This window comes from Elephantulus edwardii, unplaced genomic scaffold (genome assembly GCF_000299155.1).
Source record: "Elephantulus edwardii isolate Elephantulus edwardi_28Jun2011 unplaced genomic scaffold, EleEdw1.0 scaffold00135, whole genome shotgun sequence".
NCBI lineage: Eukaryota > Metazoa > Chordata > Mammalia > Macroscelidea > Macroscelididae > Elephantulus > Elephantulus edwardii.
In genome coordinates, this window is record NW_006399885.1 from 7,757,572 (window position 1) to 7,784,593 (window position 27,022).

A 27,022-nucleotide genomic window follows, 5' to 3' on the forward strand; every position below is an offset into this window, starting at 1 on the left:
CCATGTCTAGCCCATCACGAAGTCTTTTCCATTGTTGTTGTTGTTGTTGTTGTTATGTGCCGTCAAGTCGTTTGCGACTCATAGCGACCCTATGCACAACAGCCCTAAACCCTGCTCTAACCTGTGCCAACTGCACTGCCTCTGACACACCCATCCCAACTACCCCAGTCACCGAATCAATCCATCTCATAGAGGGTCTTCCCATCCCATGCTGTCCCTCCACCCTCCCAAGCATGATGTCCCTCTCCAAGGACCCATCCCTCCTGGCAACATGTCCAAAGTATGTCAGACGAAGCCCCAGAATCCTTGCCTCTAAGGAGCAGCTTGGTTTAATCCTCTCCAAGATGAATTTGTTTGTTTTTCTGGCAGTCCATGGTACATTCAGTACTCTTCTCCAGCACCACAGCTCAAAGGCATCAACTCTCCTTCTGTCCTCCCTAGTCATTGTCCAACTCTCTGATGCATAACAAGTGATTGCAAAGACCATGGCTTGTATCAGGCGCACCTTTGTCTCCAGAGAGACACCGTTGCTCCTGAGTACTTTAGAGAGGTCCCTAACAGCAGACTTTCCAATTGCGATATGCTTTTTGATTTCCTGACTGCTGGTGCCAAGAGTGTTGACTGTGGAGCTGAGCAAACTGAAGCTATGAACAATCTCAATCTCTTCGCCATCCATCCTGATGCTGCCAATTGGCCCAGTGGTGAGAATCTTTGTCTTCTTGACATTGAGCCTCAGTCCATACTGAAGGCTGCAGTCCTTGACCCTCCACATCAAGTGCATGAGGTTATCCTCAGTTTCAGCAAGCAGGGTTGTATCATCTGCATAACGCAGATTGTTAATAGATCTTCCACCAATCCTGGTGCCACAATTCTCCTCATAGAGCCCAGCCTCTCGGATAATCTGCTCTGCATACATGTTGAAAAGGTATGGAGACAGGACACATCCCTGGCATACACCCTTCCCAATTTTGAACCATGCAGTGTTACCCTGCTCTGTTCTGACTACTGCCTCTTGGTCCAAGTATAGGTTTCGCATTAGCACAATTAAATGTTCTGGGATTCCCATTCTTCTCAGAGTCAGCCACAGTTTGTTATGATCCACACAGTCAAATGCCTTTGCATAATCAATGAAACACAGATAGACATTCTTCTGGTATTCCTTTCTTTCAGCCAAGATCCATCTAACATCAGCAACAATATCATCAATTTGTACATTCAGCCTCATCTGAACTGTATATATTGGCAAAGTTGCTGCAAAATACCCCTTAAGAGTTACAAAAAGCCAGGATTCCACTGTGATGACTGAGGGGCTCTTGACCATGGTACCACTGAGTTGGTTCCTGTTCACAGAAACCTTATTATGTTCAATAGCACAAAATACTGTCTGGTCCTACACTATCCTTACACTCATTGCTATGTCTAAGCCGTGGACTTTTTCAGTCACTTCGTACACAGGTGAAAACCCACAGTGGAAAAAAATGATAGAAGAATTGATACACCCCAATTGTGATGTTGGCAAAGAATAGTGAATATACCCTCATAGACAGAAGGAACAAGTAAGTCTTAGGAATGCCCTTTAGACTTTGAAATCCTTACTTTGGGCTCTTTACATCATCTAGTAGCCCAACATAGTGTGGAAACTATAGAACACTATCATTAATTTCACATGCAAGCAAGATTCTACTGAAGATTATCCAAAAACGACTGGAACAATACATCAGCAGAGAACTGCCAGAAGTCCAGACTGGGTTTAAAAGGGGTCGTGGTACTAGGAATATTATAGCTAATGTTAGGTGGATCTTGGCTGAAAGCAGGGAATACCAGAGGAATGTCTATCTGTGTTTCATTGACTATGCAAAGGTGTTTGACTGTGTGGATCATAACAAACTGTGGCTGACTCTGAGAAGAATGGGAATCATGCTAATGAGTAACCTATACTTGGACCAAGACGCAGTCGTCAGAACAGAGCAAGGCAACACTGCATGGTTCAAAATTGGGAAGGGTGTACGCCAGGGATGTGTCCTGTCTCCAAACCTTTTCAACCTGTATGCAGAACAGGTATCCGGGAGGCTGGGCTCTATGAGGAGGAATGTGGGGTCAAGATTGGTGGATGATCTATCAACAATCTGCATTATGCATATGACACAACCCTGCTTGCTGAAACTGAGGACCTGAAGCGCTTGCTACAGAGGGTCAAGGACTACAGCCTCCAATATGGATTGAGGCTCAATGTCAAGAAGACAAAGATTCTCACCACTGGGCCAATTGGCAGCATCAGGATGGATGGTGAAGAGAACAAGATTGTACACAGCTTTAGTTTGCTTGGCTCCACAGTCAACAGTCTTGGCACCAGTAGTCAGGAGATTAAAAGGCATATTTCCATGGGAAAGTCTGCTGTTAGGGACCTCTCCAAAGTACTGAAGAGCAATGGTGTCTCTTGGAGACTAAGGTGCATCTGACATAGGCCATGGTCTTTGCAATCACTTGTTATGCATCAGAGAGTTGGACAATGACTAAGGAGGATAGAAGGAGAATTGATACCTTTGAGCTGTGGTGCTGGAGAAGAGTATTGAGGGTACCATGGACTGCTAAGAAAACAAACAGATTCATCCTCGAAAGGGTCAAATCGGGCGGCTCCTTGGAGGCAAGGTTTCTGAGGCTCCGTCTAACATACTTTGGACATGTCGTAAGGAGGGACTGGTCCTTGGAGAGAGACATCATGCTTGGGAGGGTGGAGGGAGAGCACAGGAGGGGAAGGCCCTCTATGAGGTGGATTGATTCAGTGACTGGGGTAATCGGGATGGGTGTATCAGAGATAGTGCAATGGCACAGGACAGAGCAGATTTTAGGGCTTTTGTACATAGGGTCGCTATGAGTCGCAAACGACTTGACGGCACATAACAACAACAGCAACAACAGTAGAACCAATCACTAGGAAAGGACATCATGTTTGGTAGAGTAGAAGCTCTTCAGCCCAGGGAACCAGGGAGGTCTCCCTGGAGATGGACTGGTGTAATAGCTACATCAGTGGGCTCAACTGATTGTGCGTTCAAGAATTATGAATATGACACAGGTCCTGAAAATGTTTTGTTCTGTTATCCTTTAAGATCTTAATGAGTTAAAGCCAACTCAATGGCAGTTAGGAACAACATCTACTGTATCCGCCTAGTATAAGGCACTTCCCATTTCCATCAAGCCAATTCCCAGCCTGTGGAGATGCTCCATCTGGTTTCCAAGACTGTAAATATAAGTCAATGAAAGGAGATGACTCATCTTTCTCCTGTGAGTTGGATGGTTGGTTTGAACCATTGATCTTTTAATTAACTGCCAATCATTAACCCCCTTAAGTTCTGCTTCTAGTCTTGCTCCTCTGCAGTCTTTTTTCCATGTTGTAACTGCTGCAGTGTTCTTTTAGAAAGCACGAATCAAAGAATCCTCCACTCCTTCTTCAGACCCTTAAAGTTATCTTTAGAAGCTTCAGACTTAGAATTATGTTTAGACCCAGAATCCTTTGCATAGTGCAGCACAGCCTCACCCCGTCTGTGTTGCCATTTTACCATGGTGCTGTGCAGCCTCACGGATCATTTTTCAGCTCTTCTGTGTGGTTTTACCCTCTCACAACCTTTGCACGTGTTGCTTTTTTTCTGTTTGCAGCACTTTAAACTCTTGCCCTAACTCTTGCCAATTTTGGCTCCTCGGCACCTGTGGGCTCAGCTCAAATGCTGCTTTCAAGTCATGGATCCTTTGTGGTTTGCAGTAATGGCACCACAGTGGTTTCTCTCACTTTCATTCATTCCAAGAATCTGAATTGACTTACCTGCTTAATGTATGATCTGCCATCCTCTTAGAATGTAATAAGCATCCTGAGATAAAGAATGAATATCATCTGTTTTGTTTTTTGTTGTATACCCAGTTTCTAGCTTATTGCATTAATCCTAATAGTTGTGAGGTGCCACTGAGTAATTTGCTACTCATCATAACTCTGTGTTCAACTGTATAAAATACTGTCTAGTCCTTCACAGTCCTTACACTTCTTACTATGTGTGAGCCCATTGTCAATCCATCTCATTGAGGGTCTTCTTCCTTTTCATTGATCCTCTACTTTACCTAGGATGACTTTCTTCTCCGAGGACTGGTCTTTCCTGCTAATATGTGTGTGATGCATAATTGCACAAAATACAAACTAAAAAATATTTTTCCACGAGGACCAAAGTCTCACAATATGTCTTTGCTGCTTATCAGGTTAAATTTCAGTTTCTCCCTTTGTTGTTCAAGATCCTCTGGGGTCTGTCTCAAATCAACCTTTCCTACTTCCTTCGCCACTCCCAACCTTCTTTTTTTGTGACTGAGCCTAGTGGAGCTCTTCATCACCAACACTTCCATGCCTTTTCTTCACCACTGCCACCTCCATGCATGTGTTGTTGCTGGTCCTCATTTTCCATAAATGTTGGATTTCTACCTCTCTTGGTTTCCCCATACTACGTTGCTGGAGCTCCATGGTGATCTTTGTAACCTGCTTTGTACAATCTGTGTATCTTCTCTCCTGCACTAGAACATTGGATGCTTGAGAAACAAGTGTGCCCCACTGGTCTTGGTGCCCATCATGCTGCTGGCACAGGGCATCATATGATAGACTTGATGGGAAGGCAGTTAGGCTGAGCTAGTGGATGCTGCTGTGCTGTTGGGGAGACAGGGAGAGAGACAGAGGGAGGGAGAACTGAGAAAACGGTATGAAATAGTTTGAACTGTCTCAAAGGGATGTAACTGAGAAAGTATCCAAGGTTAGAAAGAATCTTAAAGTTCTTGACCATCCACAGTGGAGAAGATGCTTTATTAAAAAAAACAAAACAACAACAACAACAAAAAAACCAAACCACTGTGTCTACTGACAGTTCTGATCAAAATCACAGCAATGAACCCCTGGTAAAATTAAAGTATAGGGCAGAACCTTAAATTCTGAAAAGATCTAGACAGAATAGTCTTTCCACCTGGGATTGAAGCTAGCCTCTGATGGAGACCACCATAAAGTGAAATTACAGATTGGTGCACAGAATAAAATATATCATTCTTAAGTGCTGTCCTCTTTTTTATAAAAAAAATCACCTCTATGAGGCCAAATAGTTTACAATGACTTTTAAACAAAGATGAGAATGTGAAAGATGGGAAAACTAGATTAATGGAACATTCAGACCAGAAATAACAAGAATGTTCACTCGTGAAGATTTTTACCAAAACCTCACAGAGCCGTCTGTGAGGCAGCTGTCAAAGGGTACTCTGAATGAGACTAAATCTTCACTGAAAAAAATGCTAAGATATTCTTATAAAAAGAAGAAATTCTAAGTGGTGTCCAAGAACTGATACAATCAGAGTTTAAGTGTGGGTTCTTACAGAAAACTTCCTTGTAAGGTGTGATGAATGACAGAGTCACAGACTTACCTGTAAGTGATAAACTCAGGTAATGTGGGAAGGGGAAAAAAGTCCAGCAGAAAAATCAGATCAGAGGTTCAAATTCATCAACTGCTCCATAGAAGGTAAAACAGGCAGTCTTCTCCTACAAAAGGCTTCCAGTCTCAGAAATTCAGGTATTTACGTACATTGGTACCAACTCAATAGCAGTTGGTTTTGGAGAAATATATTAGCACATCCCTGGTGGCACAGTGGTTAAGTGCTCAAATGCTAACTGAAAGACTGATGGTTAGAATCTGCCAGCCACTGCCAAGGAGAAAGATGAAATAGTCTGCCTCCCAGAAGATTGTTGCTGTTGTTAGGTGCCATCAAGTCGACTGCTACTCATAGCAACCCTTGAACAGTGGAGCTGAACCTTGCCCTATCCTGTGCCATCCTTAGCCAAGCACAGCATGCTTGAGCCCATTGTTACGGTCACTGGGTCATTCCATCTTGTTAAGGATCCTCATCTCTTCCACCGACCTTTCCAAGCATGCTGTCCTTTTCCAAGGACCAGCCACTCATTAACAGCATGACTAAAATATGTATGAGATGAACCTTCGCCATCTCTGCCTCCAAGGAGCATCTTGGCTGCACTTTCTCCAAGACGTATTTTTCTGTTGTTTTGGCAGTACATGGGATATTTTGTAATCTTCTCTAACACCATAACTCAAAGGGATTGATTCTTCTGTCATTCTTATTCATTGTCCAACTTTCAGATACATACTAAGTAATTGAAAGGACCATAGCTTGAATCAGGTACACTTTAGTCTTTAAAATACCATCATTGCTTCTTAGCACCTTAGAAAGGTCCTTGACAGCAGATTTATTCAATGTGATACATCTTTTGATTTCTTGGCTGGTGCCAAGAGTGTTGATTGTGGATCCTAAGCAAGATGAAATCATTGACGACTTCAGTCTTCTATTTTGATGTTGCCTATTGGCCCTCTGGGAAGTATTTTGGTTTTCTTGATGTTGAGATGAAGTGCATGTTGAAGGCTCTAATCTTTGATCTTGTGCAGCAAGTAATTCAATTCAAGTCCTCTTCACTTTTCAGCAAGCAGGGTTGTGTCATCTGCATAATGCAGGCTGTTGATGAGTCTTCCTCAGATGCCGAACCTGGAAGCCCTGTGGTGCACTTCTACACTCCTGCAGAGTTGCTAAGCATTGTTATGAATCCACTCAAGGAGAACTGGTTGTAATGAGTTTGAAATATATTGGCTCAGTTGGCTGAGTGGAAGTTGTATGACATGCAGACCTCAGAAAGGAATAAACAGGGAGCAGGGCTCTGGTTAGTATGGTAATCCCAATTCCCACTCTCAGGATTGGTCAAGGAAGAAATGCCACCCATAGAAATCTATTTGAGATAGCCTGGCGCCTATTTTGTTGCAGGTCTCCACGAGAAAGAAATCTTTTTATTGCTTGCATAGTCATTGTGCCTTCTCTGGGAGAGAGAAAGAAACAAATACAAATAAAGCAAACAACAGAGTCCCCTTCTAGGGGACCCAGGATCAGCTGCCTAGGTTTTAGCCAAAGATCAAACCCAAATGCTCGCACCTTGGGGTCGCTGGCATCAAAGGCCCGCAGGTTTGCCATCCGCCTCATTTTAATATGCTTGTGAGCCTTGGGAGGCTTAATTAAAACTGCAGGGGAGCCAAAATAAGCACATAAAAGGAGCCGTTGTGATGCTTCAAAAACCCAAGCAAACAGAACCTGGATTATTCAATTAGGTGCACTTAAGGGATTTGTTCTGTGTGTTTCCACTGCTTAGAGTCCTCTGGGGAAGTCAGCCATGGGGTCTAGTTCTGAAAAGATCCATAGTTAACAGTCCTCTCCCCCAGCAACACCACACGCGCAAACACATACCCCAAATAAAACAACAAAGTTCAGTCTTCATTTTGGAGTTTGGATTTACTTCTTGTGAAGCTGTTTAAGAGCTTTTTCATTTCTGACGACTCAGCTTCTCCTTCCACTAATAAGGGATTGCCTGGCAAGGCCAACCGAGTTCCCATCCAGCTTTTCTGCATGGCTTTGGAGTTGGGTTCTTGGACATCATCTTGCTTTTTATTGATGATGTTTGTTCCAGCAACAAGGAGTCCTGGTGGTGGAGTGTGTTGCATGTTGGACTGTTAACCATAAGGTTGGCACTTCAAATCCCCCAACTGCTTCTTCCATAAAGATTTATAGTCTCAGGAACATGCCGGAGAGTAACTGGGAATCAGAATCAACTCAACTGCAGTGGGTTTGGATTTTGTTCTGTTGAGGTTGTCAAAAGCCCCAGTGGTACAACAAGGAGCCCTGGTAGCATAAGGTAGTATGTGTTGGGCTGCTAACCTGAAAGGTAGGTGGTTTGAATCCGCCAGCTGCTCCATGAGAGAAAGGTGGACAGTCTCCTAAGATTTCCAGCGTTGGATGCTCGATGGAGGTTTACAAGATGTATAAATAGGCTGAGCTGCAGTTGATTTGATTTTGCAGCATTTAAGGGCTCAGCTGTTAACTGAGAGTCTGGTAGTTCAAACTCATTCAGCCGATTCCACTGGAGAGAGTCTTGTCTGTGTAAGTTCGGATCTATTTTAGCCCAGAAAATTCTGTGGAGCAGCTCTGCCCTGTCTTGAGTAAAAAATCCACTACTTGACACACAACAATAACAGTCACTATTTGGCTTGAGTCCAAAATAAGCTAATATGAAACATTTGGTTGAGCTTGAAAATATGTGTTTATCAAAAAGGACTTTGCTGTTGTTATGTGTAGAGTTACCTGCAACTCATAACGACCCTATGTATAGCAGCTCTGAAGCCTGCCTTGTTCTGAGCCAGTCTCACTGACTTCGACACATCTACCCCCAGTTTCTGAATCAATTAATCTCATCCGGGGTCTTCCTCTCCTGCTCTGTCCCTCCACCCTTCCAAGCATGATGTCCTTCTCCAAAAACTGGGCCCTCTTGCCCATGTGCCCAAAGTGTGAGATGGATCTCCAAAGAGAAACCTGGTTTCACCTTCTCCAAGACAAACCTACTTGTTTTCTCAGTGGTCCATGGTATGTTCAAGATTCCTCTCCAGCACCACAAGTCAAAAGCACCCATCCTTCTTTTGTTATCCTCGGTCATTGTCCAGCTCTCTGATGCACAGAAGTAATTGTGAAGACCATGGCCTGGACTTTAAACTACCTTTAGATGGAACACCATCAATTACACGATTGGAAAAGTGCATGCGAATATCAACCCTAGGAATTTAGGATATGTTGTGTACCCCAGTGCCTGTAATATGAACTGCTGCTGCCAGCCTTGGCCCCTTCAGATTCTCATGGCACATTTATTTTGGATGGACTCAAAACAGGTGTTTCCTTTATGTAGCAAACTGTTTAAACGAGCTCCTCTTACGTCCGGCATGCTCAGCTGAAATCACACACCGCCACCTCAGCGGGCGTGTTTGCTCATCTGGGGCTATGCTGACAGCTCATCCTTGCCCGATTCCCACATTGGTCAGCCTTGGACGTAGAACAGATGGTGGGGATTACAGCGGCGGCTTGGGGGAGGCTGCGAGGCTGTGCTTCTGCGGAAGTAATTGGTTGTGAAGCTGCAGATGGGCCCAGTTTGCACAGTTCTCCAATGAAAAGCTCTGCAGATTCACCTCTGTGAGCCTGCAGCCAGGACTTCAAACAAGTGCTTTCCTGGTGTCTTTTAACGAAAGAAAAATAGTAGGTCAACCTCTCCCAGTGACTGAATGAAGCGAGGAAGAAATCTACATGTCAGAAAAGTCTACTTACAGGAATTGACCAATTAATTTGATGGAGAAAGATAAGACCTCCTACTCCCATCAAAATGTACAGCCTCAGAGACCTGATGGAGGGTTGCCGTGAGTTGAAATAGATTCAATGGCAACAGGTTTAGTTTTGTCGCTATTAATTCTGAGAGAGGTATTAATCTCTCCCCAGTAGAGGATCAGCTCCGAGTTGACCAGCAATGAGTTTGAGGGGTTTTTTAAATCCATGAGTGGGATGAGAATACTAGCATCATTGCTGGCTATTTGGATACCATATCACTGGAGGACAGTTCTCAGAGGGCTGGATGGTTGTCTCCATGCCTGGGGAAATATGTGCAAGACTGTGCTTGTCCACTGTAAAGCACGCCTGTTGCTTTGGGACCATTTACTGGTTGACCTGTAGTTTCTCTGTGCAGCTGCTCCTCTGATGGTCCTATTGACCCCTCAGGTAACTGAGACAGATGCTCTAGGTCGGAAGTCCAGAACCTAGAACACTGCAGGTTCTTGACAAAGCCTCACTGTCTGCTCGGTAACCCACTCGCAGTCCTGCACTCCTGTTGTGACTGTTCTCTGGGGAAAGCTAATAAGAAGGTAATGCTGAACGCCTTGTTTCTTTAGCATTCAAAAGGGCACTCAGTCAGGCTTATTGAACCTAAGTGTTACACTTCTCAGAGCAAAATTAAGGAGCGTGATACAGTGGTTGATGCTGATGACTGCTAACCAAAAGGTTGGCAGTTTGAACCCATCAGCTACTCTGTTGCAGAAAAAGAGGCAGTCTTTTTTCTCTAAAGACTGGCCAGCTTAAAACCCCCACAGGGTCATTCTACTCTGTCCAACAGGGCCACTGGGAGTCAAAACGCACTTAATGACAGTGGGATTGGATTTGGTGATACCAGTGCCCTGCCCAGTGTGTTATTTGTGTTGTAGTGTTGTTGGTTGAAAATCAGATTACTTACAGAAACACAACCCAACACACCCACACAGAGACACACACAGATGGAGTGATATGAGAATATTCTTGATCAGTAAGGGTCATCTGTTGTTGTTGTTGTTGTTGTTGTAGTTGTGTACCATAGAGCTAGAACTGGCCAACACGACCCTCCAGTGGGTTTTCAGACACAGTTAATCGCATGGGAGGAGATTACCCATTTTTCTCCCGCAGAGCAGCTGGTGGATTCGAACTGTGTACCTTCAGAATTGCAGAGCAGCTCCACCAGAGCTCCCTGTGGGTCATCTGAGTAAAACAAAAGAGGATACAGTCTATAGGGCTTCAAAGAACCAAATTTAAACAACTGGTTTCCAGAGTTTTCTTTTCCATTTTGTTCCACCGCCAGCTTAGTTAACAACCTTTTGAGGATTTTGGTAGAAGAATTACAAGTGTGTCTTTAGCTGTGGCTGCCTTGGATTTGTTGGTCAGGGTGATGGTCCTGGTACTAGTAGTGGTCTCTCCAAGTCATATAACATCTGTTGTTTGTTTGGAATTTGGGTTTTTTACTGGGCAACATATACATATTTCTGCCAGGGAGAAATCAAGTTGTTTATAAAGAGAACAAAGGAACTGAGAATCATTTACTAATAAATTTTTAAAGATGATGTAAGATTATGCATCATTGGCATTTAATGCCACAGAGTAAACAAGTAACATATGAAGAAAAACAAAAGGTAATAAATGTACAGTAAACATTCTACAATTCACACTCTCTAGGGCATCAGTGGAATTTATTCATTCAATCACAAAAGAGTGTTTTTGTTTCAACAGAAACTCAAAGTAACCTCATTGGTTTTATTTCTGGGAAAAAGCTGGATGAAAGACTAATTATTCTGCTTTGCTTCTGCTTCTCACATAGGATGCCTTAGCATTGCACCATATTTAACACTGGACAACTAACTGAAAAGTTGGTGGCTCAAACCTACTAACCACTCTGCGGAAGAAAGATGTGGCCATCTTACCTGTTTAAAAAAAATACAAATATCATCTTAGAGAACCTATGGATGGTTCTACAGGGTCGCTATGCAGCAGAATCAACTCAGAGTCAATGAGTTTGACTTTTATTTTGTTAATAAAATAGCAGCAGTTCACACTCACAGTAGTTCCACAGAAGAAGGATGAGGTAGTCTAGAGCCTAACAGATTTACAGCCTCAGAAGCTCCACACAGGAATCAATCCACTCTGTCACACAGGGTCACTATGAGTCGAAACTGCCTGGATGAATGGCAGTGGGTTTGCTTTTTGTTTAGTTTGGTGGCACAGTGGTTAAACACTTACTTGCTAACTGAAAGACTGGCAGTTCAAACTCATCTGCCATGCTGTGGATGAGATGGTTTGTTTCTATAAAGATTTACAGCCTAGAAGCTCTATAGGGAAGTTCCTTGCAAGCTTCCAGGGTCCCTGTCAGTCAGAATAGACTCAAAGGCAGTGAATTTTCGCCTTAACCTGAATTCCTCAAAATTAATAGAGAAATATAAGAAGGCATTTCTGCAGAAGCAAAAGTCTCTTAGAGCTTTTAACACTATTGAGGGGAACAAAGGTGTAAGAAAAGACTGTCTGGGTGGTTTTATTAAGAGCATGTTGTAGCAAAAGTGGTTTCCATGTATAAGCCAGTTTTGAGGAAGGAGAATTCTGCAGCCATAGATTGCAGCCTGGAGAGAGGTCAGCTGAAATGTATTGGGAAGAGAGAGGGAGCTGACGTGTCACTACTAGGGTGTGATGGGGGAAATGGATCTGTTCTATATAAATTTTCAACAATGACCTGGTAAAGGAAGTCAAAAGTGCATTAATTAAATTTGCAGAGGCAGAAAAGGTGAAGACCCAGGAGGTACGATTTGAAAAATACAGATGGGCTGAGAGAGAGGAGAGGAAACGAACAGACTTTTACAACCTGATATTCAGCTTGGAAATATGCAGGCTAATCCGGTGGGGATGACTAGTCAAAAGACAGATAGCTAGTTGAAAGAAAAAGTTAATCAAATGTTGAGTCTGAAAAACCGTATGGCTGAAAGCCAGGAAATGACAAAGGATCCCGTGGCAACTGTAAATTAAGCCCACTGCACATATGTAGTGTTTCGTGATGCTGTAGATGGTGTTAACTTTCGCGCCTAAATGTGCCTGCATGGTTTTGGTCTGAGTTACAGTTGTAATGGGGACAGAGATGCAAACAAAACATGCACTGGGTTACCCGACCCCTTCTCAGGTTGACCAGGAGGCGTCAGGCATACACTGTTCTCACTCATGGGGCTCCAGTGAAGTTGAGAGACAGATGTTTGATTCAGACTCAAAATGTTCATCAGAGGAGCCCAGGAAAACCCAAAAAACCAAAACCACTGCCCTCAAGTCTGTTCTGACTCATAGTGATGCTGCAAGGCAGGTTAGGACTCCTTTGGTGGGTTGGACCTTTCGGTTAACAGGTGAGTGCTTTAACCACTGTAGCATTAATGGTCCCAAAGAAACTGTGGAGAGACATAATTTCTTCTTGACAGTGGCTAGATAGACATCACATTAGATTTCAATCTTTCCTCACTCCCATATTCTCTCTTATAATACCCACAATGTCTGATCCTCTACTTAGTGTATATTGCCTTTCCATTTACCCATCTTTGTTGGGTTCCACCCATTTTTTCCTTCTACCCATATTAATAAGTGTCTATTATTTAGGGAGCTTAAGTGGCATTATCAGAGTTGCACTGCCAACCCAAAGGTATGTGGTTCAAATCTACCAGCGGCTCCACTGGAGAAGACGGGTTGTCTCCTGTCGTGCAGTTAACGAACTCTGAACCCCTGCTGGAGGCTCAGCTATGAGTTGGTCTGACTTAACACAGCAACAACAGCAGCAGCTGTCAAGAATTGCACTGTTAACCCAAAAGTCAAGCTTCTCAGGTCGTTCAAATCTACCGGCCGCTGCACAGGATCTTCCATCTTGGATGGAGGCCGAGCTATGAGTTGAAACACACAAGGTAGAAATGAAAGAAGGAGGATTATCTATTTATTCATTCTTACTGCTTTCTCCTCCTTTCCCATCCCCAGAAACCATACAAGAATGATCGTCTCTGTGCAAACTTTTCTTTAGCTTTTTTACAATGGTTTCTACAAGATTCGTCCTTTGGGGACCTACTTAGGTCATTCGGCATAATGTCCTCTAGGTTCATCCATGCACTTCGGTGTTTCACAAATGTCAACACAAAAAGTTTTTATGAAGCATTTCTGTTGTTAATATTCATATAATCTTAAAAAATTAAATCATTTGCAGCTACATTCGCCACATATTGTTCTCTGATTACCATGGATGATAATCCTCGCTGAGGGCTCCATGTAGTCTGGCACAGGAGGAGGTCTGTGGGGGTGGGGAAGTGGCGCCTTGTGTTATCACACTGGTGGCACCCGCCCAAATGAGACCATTGCTAATTTCCACACTTCTAAGGGGGAGGAGCTGAGCTGAGCAGCATGGAGCCATGTCACACTGTCCTGAGCCCTCCTAGGGGAGGGACTTGAACTTAGAGAGCCATTGAGATGATCCCTGGCCACTGCCCATCTGGGAGACTTTGAGAATAATGCCACCTCCGGTGCACCACATTGTATACGAATCTATGTTTCAGCAAGCTGTACAATTTCCTCCTATACTTTCCCATGATTGTTCTGTTATGGCCACTTGAGTGTTATTTTCAAGGGTGTGTTATATGCAAAATACGGTAGTTAAGTCTTAAGTGTCTACAAACTTGAAATCCCTGGAGAACTGCTTTACTGTCAGTTTGAAAACCCTAAATTACTTCATTTTTCTAAACAATGATTATTTTGTAACCCACCGATGCCCTGTGGGATGACTTGAGGCTGTGTTATTATTTTTGTTTCACTGGTACCATAACTAATGAGCCTTGGCCTATGTGGATTTTTTTCTGCTCAAGGGTTCCCACCAAGGCCACTGTCAGACTGCCACAGTGATAGGGAGGAAGTGGAGTTGGGAAGAGATGGGAATATTCATTGTAGCTGGCTCCAGAACCCACTGGGTGTTACTGGAGGGAAACAAATATTAAAGAGACAGAAAAGATTAGAGCATTGCATCTCTGGGTGCAAAATCCAGTTTTGGAAGAATCATGTATACCTTTTAAAAGCTAGCTTTTGTTTTAATACTTTATAAAGCCCAAGCTTCATATAAAGGTAATTTCTTTTACTGTGGCATGCATTGATATGATTTAGGTTTAAACACAGCAAGCAATTTTCCCTAATGAGAAGCACAGAAAAATATAAAAGTTAGTAAGACAATGAATGCCATGATATTTACAATTGCTTCATATGCATGTAAAAGTTGGACAATGAATAAGGAACACTGAAGAAAAGTCAATGCCTTTGTATTATGGTGTTGGTGAAGAGTATTGACTATACCATGGACTGTCAAAAGAACAAATCTGTCTTTAAACAAGTGTAAGGATACTCCTTTGAAACAAAAAGTTTGACACTTTTCTTGACACATTTTGGACATTAAGGAAGAGCTAGGGAGGCCTAGTGTTAAGACTCTGTGCTGCAATCTCCTCCCATGTTACTACTGCCCCTGAAAGCCCACTGGAGAATCAGCTATGGGTTGGTTCTGACTTGATAACACACAACATAACAGCTCTTGGAAGGAGACATTGAGCTTGGCAAGGTAAAAAGGGTCAACAAAGTAGAGGGAGTCCTCAACTAGATAGAAAGGCATGGTGACTGCAGCAGTGAGCTTAAGCACAACAGAGATTGTGCAGATGTCGCAGAAATCAAGCAAGGTTTCTATCTCTGCCAGGGGGTGTCACTGTGATTTGTAGTCTACTGGACAACACTTAACAACAACATCCAACAAGTAAGTCACTGCTAAGGAAAACGAGTGGTAAAGCAAGTTGCTCTTAGAAACATGAGCAGTGTCCTTCAGGAGAAAGGTTTGCAGTCTCAGGAACCTGATGGAGGGTCTCCCTGATTCAAAATTGACTCATTGACAGTGAGCTTGATTTTCAGAAGCTGCTGCAACTTTACCTCATCAAGTAAGAGCGCACAACTAACTGCTTGCTTAGCTAGCACTACAGCAGTGCGCCAGGGGAATAAAGGTATTCCCTGGAAGTAGTCCAATTGCTAAATTCATCATTTTAAAATGTTCGCTTTACACAAAATAGAACCAGACAAGGGACAGAAAGATCATGAAAGGATTAGGTTAAGTGTGCTAAAACCACACTGGGATTTCTGGACCCAAAGTACAAGTGATATAATATAAATTTAAAAGTTTGCAATTGACTTAAATAAAAAGTTATTGAAATGCTAACACATGCAAATAAGAGAAGACTAGTACTTGATGAAGTAAGCAGACTGTAAAATCATGGCTGTGGCTTTCTATCAAAAGAGGGCACGCACTGGCGCTAGAGGTTAGGAGACCTGGGTTCAAATCCTGGCACAGCTACTCACCACGTGTCTTTGGACTAGCTTTACTTCTCTCATCTAAAAATGGGGAGGAGTGGTACCTCCCATGCAGGGACTTGGGATATGGAGTCTTTGTAATGATTTAGCGTGGAAGTACTCCAGGAAGAAGGAACTCTGGTGGAAGGGTAGTGGGGCATACAGCTGCTAATGGAAAGGTTGGTGGTTCAAACTCATCGTTACTTCTCAGGAGGAAGATGCTATCATCCATTTCCATATAGGTTATTATTCATTGTAAATTGAATCTGATTTATAGTCTGACTTATGGGCAATCTCCTCCAGCGCAATTTATTGTTCCTGAAAACCACTGTAGGATCTGCTATGGTTTGAATCCGACTTAAACAGTACATCACCACCACCACCACCACATATGCTGTTTGCAAGGCTGTAAATCTTTTACAGAAAGAGGGTCTAACATTCTCCAGTGGAGCAGCTGGTGGATTAGAACTACCAATTTTTGGTGTGGCAACCTGACACATTATGGAGTGTACAAAAGGGCTCCTTGGAGACCCCATGGACCAGTTCCACTCCGTGTTGCAGAGATGCTATGAGGCAGGATCAACAAAGGGGCTGAGGCAAAAATGAGTGGATGCTGAAGCCAAGGACCCCCATCTCACTTGTGTCTGCTGAAGGTGGTATAGAAGGGAAATGGGGTGTAGGGGAAGGGGAGGGAGCAAGTAAGGATTGGGTTGTTGTTGTTAGGTGCCCTCAAGTGGACTGCAATTCATGATGACCCTTGTACTGTCCTGTGCCGTCCTCACAATCTCCACCATGCTCCATGCTCAGGCTCCTTGGTCTAGTCACTGTGTCGGCACATCTCACTGAGGGGCTTCCTTACCACTGATCCTCATCGTTTCCCACAGTGATGTCTGTTTCCAAGGATTCGCTCCTCCTGACAACATGCCCAAGGGGTGGACTATATATAACTTGATATATATATATATGAGTGTATGTAGTGTGTAATGTATATTATTTGGAATGCCTTTGTTGGGGATGCTCAGAGTTACTGCTGGTGTGTGGTGCGACCTGTCTATGCCTCAAGTATTATCGGTGTGGAAGAAGAGGGAATCTAGCAATCAGCCTGCATGCTGTCAGGCCTATGTCGTGCCTGTGGAAGAGATCTGGGGGACCGAGCCTCTTTCCTCTCTGTGCCTCTCAGGGGTGCCTCACACGTGGCCCCTGGAGGAAGGAGAGTTTCCTGTAGGAAACCAACTCATCTCTTTCAAAATGAAAAGCATTATTTCTGTTTTTTTAGTTCAAGACAGCAGGGTGAAGATCTGGCACTATCTAGATGGTTCCCGAGAAATCTCCTGCTGTCTTTTCTCCCCTCAGGAGCAAGTCTCTAGCAGGACAGACGTAGGAGCTTTGGGGTGGAGCCGTCACAGCCAGCAAGGAGGAGGGAGACAGGAATGTGCAGAGGGGGTCCCTCGGGGATGCACGCGGCTGTGAAGTTTCAGTTGCAGTTGTCAGAGTTAAAGAAAACACTGGAGAGAATGTCTCCCGCGGGTCCCGCATAGCTGCGAGCTGTGAGCAGGCCCGCCGAAGGGCAGGCTGGAAGCCAGCTGGCGGGATGCGGTGCCTGGCTGGCCTCGTGCGGCGCCACCGTGATCTCATTTGCTCCATCTGAGTCATTTTATGGTCAGACCCGTTTCCAGATCAGTACCAGAGGCTGCACTGATGGGGAGCCCAGGAGGGATGTCAGGAAGAAGAGGTAGATCCTTATTCCTGAAGTATTTGCCCCAGGCCTTCTTACGGTTTAGGTTGAAGTGGAATTTGAGATTATGAACATTTAGTTACATGCTGGACACCTACCTGTGAGCTGAATGTGAATGAGAACACACCAGCCTTTGAGGAAGGTGTTTCTGTGACCACTGCTCTGCAGAAAGGGAAACTGAGGCACAGAGAGGCTGGTCACCTTGCTGAACTTGAAGGTCACAGGTAAAACTCCATCTCAGGCCCTTCTGATTTCTAAGTCCCAGCTCTCCAGGATTACATCCGACTGCGGAGAAAGTTAGTCCCTGAGAAGTAAGAATTGTCAACTCAAGCCTACTGCCTTGGGTCCTAGGACTTCAATATTTCAGAGCCATATTTTTACATAAATAACAACCTACCTTGTTTGTTTCTTTTTCAAACCTCACAACTCCCTTGCACATTAGTCTCCTAAATGTGATATCCTTATTATATGTGTCTGCATAACATTTCCATGGGTGTATTGTTGTTGTAGTTATTATGTGCCATAGGTCACCTGTGACTCATAGTGACCCTTTGTACAATAGCCCTAAACCCTGCTCTATCCCTTGCCAATCTTATCGTCTCTGACGCACCTATCCCCATTACTCCAGTGATGAATCAATCCATCTCATCGAAGGTCTTCATCTCCTGTGATGCCCCTCTACCCTCCCAAGCATGACATCCCTCTCCAAGGACTGATCCCACCTTGCAACATGTCCTGAGTATGTCAGATGAAGCTTCAGAATCCTTGCCTCCAAGGAGCAGCCTCACTTCACCCTCTCCAGAACTGACTTCTTTGTTCTCCTAGCAGTCCATGGTATATTCAATACTCTTCTCCAGCACCAAAGCTCAAAGGCATCAACTCTCCTTCTGTCATCCCTAGTCATTGTCCAACTTTCTGATACATAACAATTGCAAAGACCATGGCCTGTATTAGGCGCACCTTAGTCTCCAGACTGACATTGTTATATACGGGAAATACAGTGATGGTTCATTGTTAAAGAACCCTGGTGGCACACGGGTTACTGGCTTGGCTGCTAACTGAAAGATTGAGAGTTTAAACCCATTATCTGTTCTGTGGGAGAAAGGTGTGGCAATCTGCTTCCACAGAGATTGTGGCCTTGAAAACCCTATGAGCAGTTCTCTTCTGTCCTATAGGGTCATTGTGAGTCAGAATCAACCAGCTGGCAGTGGCCTATACCTTCCATAGCTTACATTGGAAATGAGTAAGACAGACCATTTTGTGAGATAAAAGATCTCAGATTTAGGATCTCACCACCCCACCACACAGGCATCCCTACTTCTCACCTGCTGTGGGTCCTTTATCAGCATTCCCTTATTCCCTTGGTTAGTGGCCAGTGCTAGCTCATATGTGCTGCTTGAGGGCTGCACAATTCCCAGAGGGACTGTGAGTACATCAAAAGGATATTTTTAAAATTCTACTCTGCAGTACATAACAGATCCCTGGTGGTACAATACCTGAGTTGTTGGGCTGTTAAACTAAAGGTCATTGGTTCAAAACAACCAGCTGCTCCCAGGGGCAAGATGAGGAGGCAACCAACTCCTATTAAGATTTTACAGCCTAAATAAGAGAGATGCAAATACAAACCACAAGGAGATACCATCTCACCCCAATAGCAGTGGCAAAATTTAATAGGACAGAAAACAATACATGTTGGAGAGGATGTGAAGAGATTGGAACCCTCATACACTATTAGTGGGATTGTAAAATGGTACACTCTAAAAGGCAGTTTGGCATTTCCTCAAAAAGCTGAACATAGAAATTCCATACAACCCAGCTGTTCCACTGCAAGGAAGGTACCCTGAGAGAATTAGACCTGAGATGCAGAGATTTGTATACCAAGGTTCATAGCAGTGATATTCACAATCACAAGAATTCACAAGAACAAGCCCAAGCATTCAAATTGAACAGATTGAGAAATTGTGGTACAGTCAATTTAAAAAATTACTACATAATTTAGGAGAGACTGGAAAATATTATGCTGAGTGCACTAACTTGGTTTCATAAGGACAAATAACTGCCTAAGACCATTATTGTAAAAATAGAAGGATAACTAGTAAAACATGTACAGGGACCCAAGGATGGAAGTGGTGGGAGCAGAGGGTTGAGGATAGGCAGGGAGGATATCACAGAGTCACTCAATTTGGTGGGTATAGGGAGGGAGAGTAAAGGAAATGGGAAAGATCCAATGGGGATCTGAAAGAGGAGGTGATGGTGGTCATAGTTCAATGGTGATTAATATTATAAAACATAATGAATGAGAATGATTGTATGAAACACAATGTTGAAGGATAGTGTGAAATACAGTGTATATACTCTTTGTAAGCAAACCAGTAAAAATTATTTAAAAAAAAATAAGAATTGTATAGCCGAGGGAACCTGGTTGATGGAAGGTTGTCAGGAGAAGAAATCCATTTGCCTGCAGTGGGTTTTATACAACTTACCGGTAATTAAATACCAATTGTCACCTCCCCTAACTCAGTAAGCTTTTTTCTGTTGTGATAAGAGAGTGAAACTGATTTAACCAAATTTAAATAATGAAAGTGGCCTGGAAAAGATTTCAGGATTTCAGACTCCAACACTGGTTAGGAATCCTGGTGGTGCAAAGTCTAAGCTTTAGGCTGCTAATTGTAATGTTATGGGTTCAAATCCACCAGACGCTCTCTGGAAAGAAAGAGCTGGTGATCTGTGCCTGTCTGTTGTGTTACTGTCGGATGGTTTATTGCTTATTTAGTGATTTTATTGAGTCAACTTCAAGTGTCCCCATGTGATAGAACAGAACTGCGCCTTCAGGGTTTCAGATGGCTGGCCATCCTTATAGTACCCAACTCTTTCTTTTCTGAAGCTGCTGGGTGAATTTAAACTGGCATCCTTTCAGTTAACAGCCAAGTGCTTAACTGCCTGTGTCTCTCAGGTTCAGCCTTGGATTCCGAGGTTGCTATTGGGCAAGAAAGTAAGCTGACTCTAGGTAGAAGGCTAGACTCTGCTAAGCTAACTATTCCCTTTTCATTTTCTTTGTGAGGGGAGCTTCTGTGGTTTTTAAAAACATATGTGTCTTTTATAAGAAATGAAAAAGGAAGCAGAGATCACCCAAATGAGATGGTGTGGAGCATGTTGTTACCTGCTGTCTAGTCTATCCTGATTCATGTCACACCCATGTTGTTGTTGGTGCTGTTATGTGCCATTGAGTCACTTGCAACTCATAGCGACCCTATGTACAAGAGCCCTAAATGCCATTCTATCCTGTGGCAAATGTCCTCATTCCCACCACTCCAGTCACAGAATCGATTCATCTCATCAAAGGTCTTCCTCTCCTGCGCTGTCCCTCCACTCTCCGAAACATGATGTCCCTCTCTAAGGACCAGTCCCTCCTTGCAACATGCCCAAAGTATGTCAGACAAAGCTTCAGAATCCTTGGTTCCAAGGAGCATTCTGGTTTCACTCTCTCTAGGACAAACCTGTTCGTTCTCCTAACAGTCCATGGTATGCTCAACACTCTTCTCCAGCACCACAGCTCAAAGGCATCAATTCTCTTTCTGTCATCCCTATGCACTGTCCAACTCTCCGATGCATAGCATGTAATTGTGAAGACTATAGCCCAGATCAGGCACACCTTAGTCTCCAGCCTGATGTCGTTGCTCTCCAGTACTCTTGAGAGGTCCCTCACAGCTGACTTTCCCAGTGCAATTTGTCACTTGATTTCCTGGCTGCTGGTACCAAACGTGTTGACTGTGGAGCCAAGTAAACTAAAACTATTAACTATCTCAATCTCTTCACCATCTATACTGGTGCTGCCAATTGGCCCAGTGGTGAGAATCTTTTTTTTCTTGATGTTGCACTTCAATCCATATAGGAGGCTGCAGTCCTAGACCTTCTGCAGCAAGCACTTCAGGTCCTCCTCAGTTTCAGCAAGCAGGGTTGTGTCATCTGCATAACGCAGGTTGTTGATGCCTCTTCCACCAATCCTGATGCCACATTCATCCTCGTACAGCCCAGCAACTCGGATGATGTCCTGCAAATGGATTAAAAAGGTATGGAGACAAAATACATCCCTGAAGGACCCCCTTCTTGATTTTGAACCATTTGACGCCTTCTTGCTCTGTTCTGACAACTGCCTCTTGGTCCAAGTATAGGTTTGCATTAGCACAATCAAATGTTCTGGGATTCTTAGGATCTATAGATTTTCACTGGCTGACATTTGTCAGGCCTTCTTTCCTAGTCTGTTTTAGTCTTAGAACGTCTTTTTTTGTATGTTAAAGTTGAGAAAATAAATTCTCAAACAAGATTATACAACTTTTGTTACATTCTGGTGTCTATTAATAGATACGTAATGCTTAACACATACCACTGAATGCAAAGAGGCCAAAACAAGATTGTAACGCATTTGTAAGTAGCATCTCAAGTTTCCTTTTTAAGCAGACCCAGAGTTTGCTTCCCATGCTCTCTGTTGCCATATTGTTGTTGTGGGGTCCCTTGGAGTTAGCTGTGGCTCCAGTGACCCCCATCTCCACAGAATGAAGCCTCACCAGGGCCCCAGCCATCCTCCCAGTCTCTCCTGAGCCCCTTTAGTCACTCCGTCTCACCAAGGTCTTCCTCTTTTTCACTTGTCCTCTACCAGACATCATGTCCTTTCTTAAGAGCTGTCATGATTGCCCTACATGTAATGCTCACTTATAATTTCTATTTTTCACTAAGCAATAGAACATAGCCTTTCTCCATGCCAGCAAAGTTAATTCTACATAGTCTTTTAGTACCTACATAGAAATCCAGTGTATGTAGATGCAAAAATATATTGACTAAGTCTTCCTCTTGGCTATTTATGTCTAATTTGTCTGATATGGGACTCTCACCAGTGAGGCAATTGCAGCATCAGGATAGATGGAAAAGAGATTGAGATAATTAATAATTTCAGCTTTCTCAGTTCCACAGTCAACACTCTTGATGCCAGCAGTCAGGAAATCAGAAGACAACTTGCATTGGGAAAATCTGATGTCAGGGATCTCTACAGAGTACTGAAAAGCAATGATGTCAGTAGAGACAAAGGTGTGCCTGATCCAAGCCATAGTCTTTGCAATTACTGTGCTTCAGAGAGCTGGACAATCACTAAGAATGAGAAAAGAATAACTGATGCCTTTTAGTTATGGTGCTGGGGAAAAGCACTGAACAGACCATGGACGGCCTAGAGAACAAACAGGTTTGTCTTAGAAAGAGTGAAACCAGACTGCTCCTTGAAGGCAAGGATTTTGAAACTCTGTCTGACATACTTTGGGCATATTGCGAGGAGGGACCAGTCCTTGGAGAAGGACATCATGCTTGAAAGTGTGGAAGGAGCATAAGAGAGGAAGACCCTGGATGAGATGGTTGACACAGTAACTGGGGCAAATAAAATTAGGTGTATCAGAGTCAGTGAGACTGGCTCAGGATAGGACAGTGTTCTGAGCTGTTGTATATAGGGTCACAGTGAATCACAGATGACTCAATGACACATAACAGCAACGGAGGTATCCTTCTACTGGCCTCTGTTTTCTTTCCCTCCCTTAAGAAAAATTCTGAGAGTTGTAATTGATGAATCAAACTGCACTCACATTTTTAAGACATTATATTATAAGCATAACTTGGAAATAGTGTGGATTCAGTTTCAGACCTCTGCACTAAAATTAATAATGCCATAAAGTGAGTCTCATGAGGTTTTTTTGTTTCCTGGTAGATGGAAGAGTTAGGTTTGCACATTACAGTAGTTAAGTAAATGTGCAAGTGTCTGATGAAAATGCTTGAGCTGTCGTGAGAAGGACCAAATGTGGTAGAGAGACATAGAGTGAGCCCGTGCCACTGGGAAGATGATGCCGGTACACCTGTTCCATGCAGTCTTACGATTAACCTTCAGTTTGTAAAAAAAAAAAAAAATACATCTGCAATTCGCAATAAAAGGAAACACAATAAAACAAAGAGTGCCTATATTGTTTCAGAAAACTGGTCTTCTCTGTTTTAGGGAAATAAAGTAAATCTACCAGTGCCAGACTGAAGTTCAGATCTGATATCTCAAATCTCAGTGTTCTTTAGTTTCATAATCATAAGATACTGAGTAAACAGGCATATGTGATAGAATTTAGAGGTCAGGGAGAAGTAGCATGATGCAAGCTTTGCTGGTGAGATATGAGTAGCTGGGAGATAGATGCAGGAAGTTCAGAGGTTGAGAAGCAGTGGAAAGGGGACCCCCTCCAAGCAGGTGGAGTTCAACAATGGCCGGAGGATATAAGTGTTCAGTTTGGCTGGAGAATGGGTAAAACTTGGACTCCAGGCCACAGCCAGACTGCCTCACTCTCACTCTGCAATTGACAAATCTCCCAGAACCCAATGGCTCCTGTCCTTTTACAGTCCCTGCCACCATGTCTTGACCATCTACTCTCCTACGTTCTGTCTTCCTCCATCTTGCAGTACTTGTTCCTTAACGATTCCAGTAAGACCAAATATCTGAGGACTTCAGACAAGGAAAATCGATGAACATGCATGCATCACTGTTAGAGCCTTCCCTTTGCGAGATAGCCCTCTATCCTTGTGAAACCTGCTTGCCAGCAGCCATCCAGCCCCACATACTCTTCCTCTGACCAACTGAATCAAACCAAAAAACAAAGCAGCCACAACCCAACACCATCAGCTCAATTCAGACTCACACAACCCTCCGCTACATCTGTAAACCTTAAGTGGGAGCAGACTTACTTCATCTTTCCGCCATGGTGTGGCTGGTGGGTTTGAACCACCAACCAGTTGTCTATCAGCCTAACTCTGTTATGTCACTAGGGCTTCTCACATGCAACCAGCACAGTGGAATCTGATTCTTCTATTTCTATCCAGTGCAGACTCCACCCTCTCTCTACGTTTGCTCTAACCTTCAACTCCTCACCAAAGCACAGTCTAACCTGGCCTTCCTACTCTGTCTCTACTGTCTCCTCCAGCTGCTTCTGCCCCACAAGCCCTGACTAACACTGGGAGCAAGTCTGGGTCCTGATGAGCTAGCTGCCCTTACAGGCATTTCGCCTACAGCTTGGAATTTCTTGCCCTCTAACCTCTCCATCCATTGTGATTTTACCGATCCTTCCAGACATTGTTCACATTCCATCTCCTCTAAGAAGTCTCCCCAGACTTACTCTGAAGTCCCATAAAAAGTCTATTTCCACGTTATGACATCAGAGTCTATCATACAGTCTAGATTAAGGCACATGATTTTCCAGTTCTTGAAGGTAAGGACAATGAACTTGATCATTCTTCTGCTTCTGGCTAATGAAAATCACTGTGCATTGCACCAGGTGGTTATGCCTCGGTCCTGGTTAGAAGCCAGCAAAAGGAGATAAGTTGCTGAATGAATAAATTTCACCCATGGATCTGAAAAAACAGGCAACTTTTAGCACTGAATGATGCTGACTCACAGTGACCTTATATTGCCAGAGTACAACTGTACTCTACTGTCTTGTCTTTTCTCTCTTTTTTGATCTTCAGAGGTTTTATTTGGCATATTAATTAATAAAAATTTTTATGCTGTCTGATAAAATAATAACTCTATCTTGGAGAGAGTGAAACCAAGTCTCTCCTTGGAGACTAGGAGTTTGAAGCTCCATCTCACATACTTTGGGCACGTGGCCAGGAAAGACCAGTCCTTGGAGAAGGATTTCATGTTCAGAAGGGTGGAAGGACAGTGCAGGAGAGGAAGACCTCGGATGAGAGGGATTGATACAGTGGCTGGAGCAATGGGGATAGGTGTGTCAGAGTCAGTGAGACTGGCTCAGGATAGGGCAGGCTGCTAATAATAGCTCCTGTAATAGCTTGCTAAGGGTCACAGGTGACTTGATGGCACATAACAACAACTACAATAACATGACATGACATGACATGACATAACATAACGTGTTCTGTGTTTGCTGCTAACCAAAAGTTAGTGCTTCAAATCTACCAGCTGCTCCAAGGGAGAAAAATGAACACTTCCTTTCCATCGAGGTTTATATTGTGGAAACATGAGGAAGATGCTATGAGTTGGAGTGACCAGAACAGCTGTGTGTTTGAATGAGTTCTTACAATGTGAAAAGTAGAAGAGGGGAAGAAACTAAATGTAAGAAAAGAAGAAGCATCTGGCCACTGGTGGCTCATAGCCTCATCACCTCACCTTGGCAGGCATCCTTTCTTCTGTAGCATCTGTTCAGTGTGCAGTTTATCAGCATACTGCCTCATATTGACCAGAATTAGTGAGGTGACTGGGGTAGTAGTAGTCTTCTCATTGGTGGGTGTGATTGGAATGCAGACGATTAGGAAGTGATTCTTCCCTGTCCAGTTCACAGTATATTGCTTCAGAACATTCTTCATTGTTGCCTAGATAAGTACCTTCTACCATTTTCTTTGAACATATTGCCCATCTTATAGAATACTTGGTGCTTTCTTGGAGTCATCCTGGAAAGGGTTAAACCAGGTGGGTGGCTCCTTGGAGGCAAGGATTTTGAGGCTCCATCTAACATACTTTGGACATGTTGGAGGAGAGACCGGTCCTTGGAGAAGGACATCATGCTTGGGAGAGTGGAGGGTAAAATGCTTTCCCGGTCCTTAAATCCAATGCTTTTGTTTGCTCTTGAATTGTTGAGATGTTGAATTGACACTGGTTAGATTGCATTTTATTTCATTTGAAAGAAATACTAAGACACCTGTCACTTCTGGTTTTTTGCAGGCCGCTATGGTCCTGAGCTCCGCACACTTCTGGCTGGGGTTGTTTCTGGTTCCCACTGCGTGCTTGATTGAAGATATCGCCTGGAGAGCGTAAGTTGGAAAAATCATGTAGTAAGCCTTGGTTTTGGTCATTTGCGCTTGCAACCAGCATTCATTTAAAACTCAACTTTTCCCAACAGGAAGTTAGTTCTGTGGGATTTCCAGGGAGACACTTGTCTGCCACTGGTGACAAAGGCTGCTGTTACCTTTTCAAAAACTGTGCTTCACCTTGAGATGAGAATCTAGACAGGAACATGTCCTCAGTGAGACCATGGGAAAATCTGGAAGAATGTGGTCTTACTTTTGAATTATAAGGCAGTTTCCATCCTCAACTTTGTTCCATCAGTTTTAGAACATGAGACTTGACTTTTATTTCTACTTACATTGAAGACTTAATGCTGAGTTATAAATATGACCTGGCTTTAAGTCCCTAAGAGCCCTAATGGTAAAGTAGGTTAAATATTGGGTTTCTAGCCAAAAAGGTAAGCAGTTCAAAGCCAACAACAGCTCCACAGGAGAATGATGAGGCAATTCCCAGTTAAGATTTAAAAGCTTAGAAACCCAACCAGAGGTCCTTGTGAGTTGGAGTTGACTTGATGGTCGTGGTTAGTGATTTTGATGGTAAATATTGAAGTTTATAAGGAGCTCTTGTGGTGTAGTGTAGTACATGTTTCTCTGCGAAGGAAAAGGTCAGTGGTTCAAATCTACCAGCTGCTCTACAAGAGAAAATGAGGCTGTCTTATTCCCAAGAATCAACTTGACAGTAGTGTATTTGACTTTTTTTTTTTGCTTTAAATTCCAGGCTTACAGTAGAATTGTATGTACGTGAGCCATTACACGTTATGAGAATGACATGTTCTTCATTTTCCCACAGAATTCACAGAAGGAATC

The 27,022-nt window shown here is 43.4% G+C and overlaps 1 protein-coding gene across 2 annotated transcripts in view; it reads left to right on the forward strand.

Moving 5' to 3' along the window:
• Positions 1 to 27,022, forward strand: part of ATP8A2 (ATPase, aminophospholipid transporter, class I, type 8A, member 2) — a 720,462-nt gene that overhangs the window by 614,437 nt on the left and 79,003 nt on the right. For both annotated transcript variants that reach the window (XM_006894116.1, XM_006894117.1), the window contains one exon: positions 26,094 to 26,182. In XM_006894116.1, the coding sequence (XP_006894178.1) occupies positions 26,094 to 26,182 (89 nt within the window). The remainder of the gene's footprint in view (positions 1 to 26,093; positions 26,183 to 27,022) is intronic.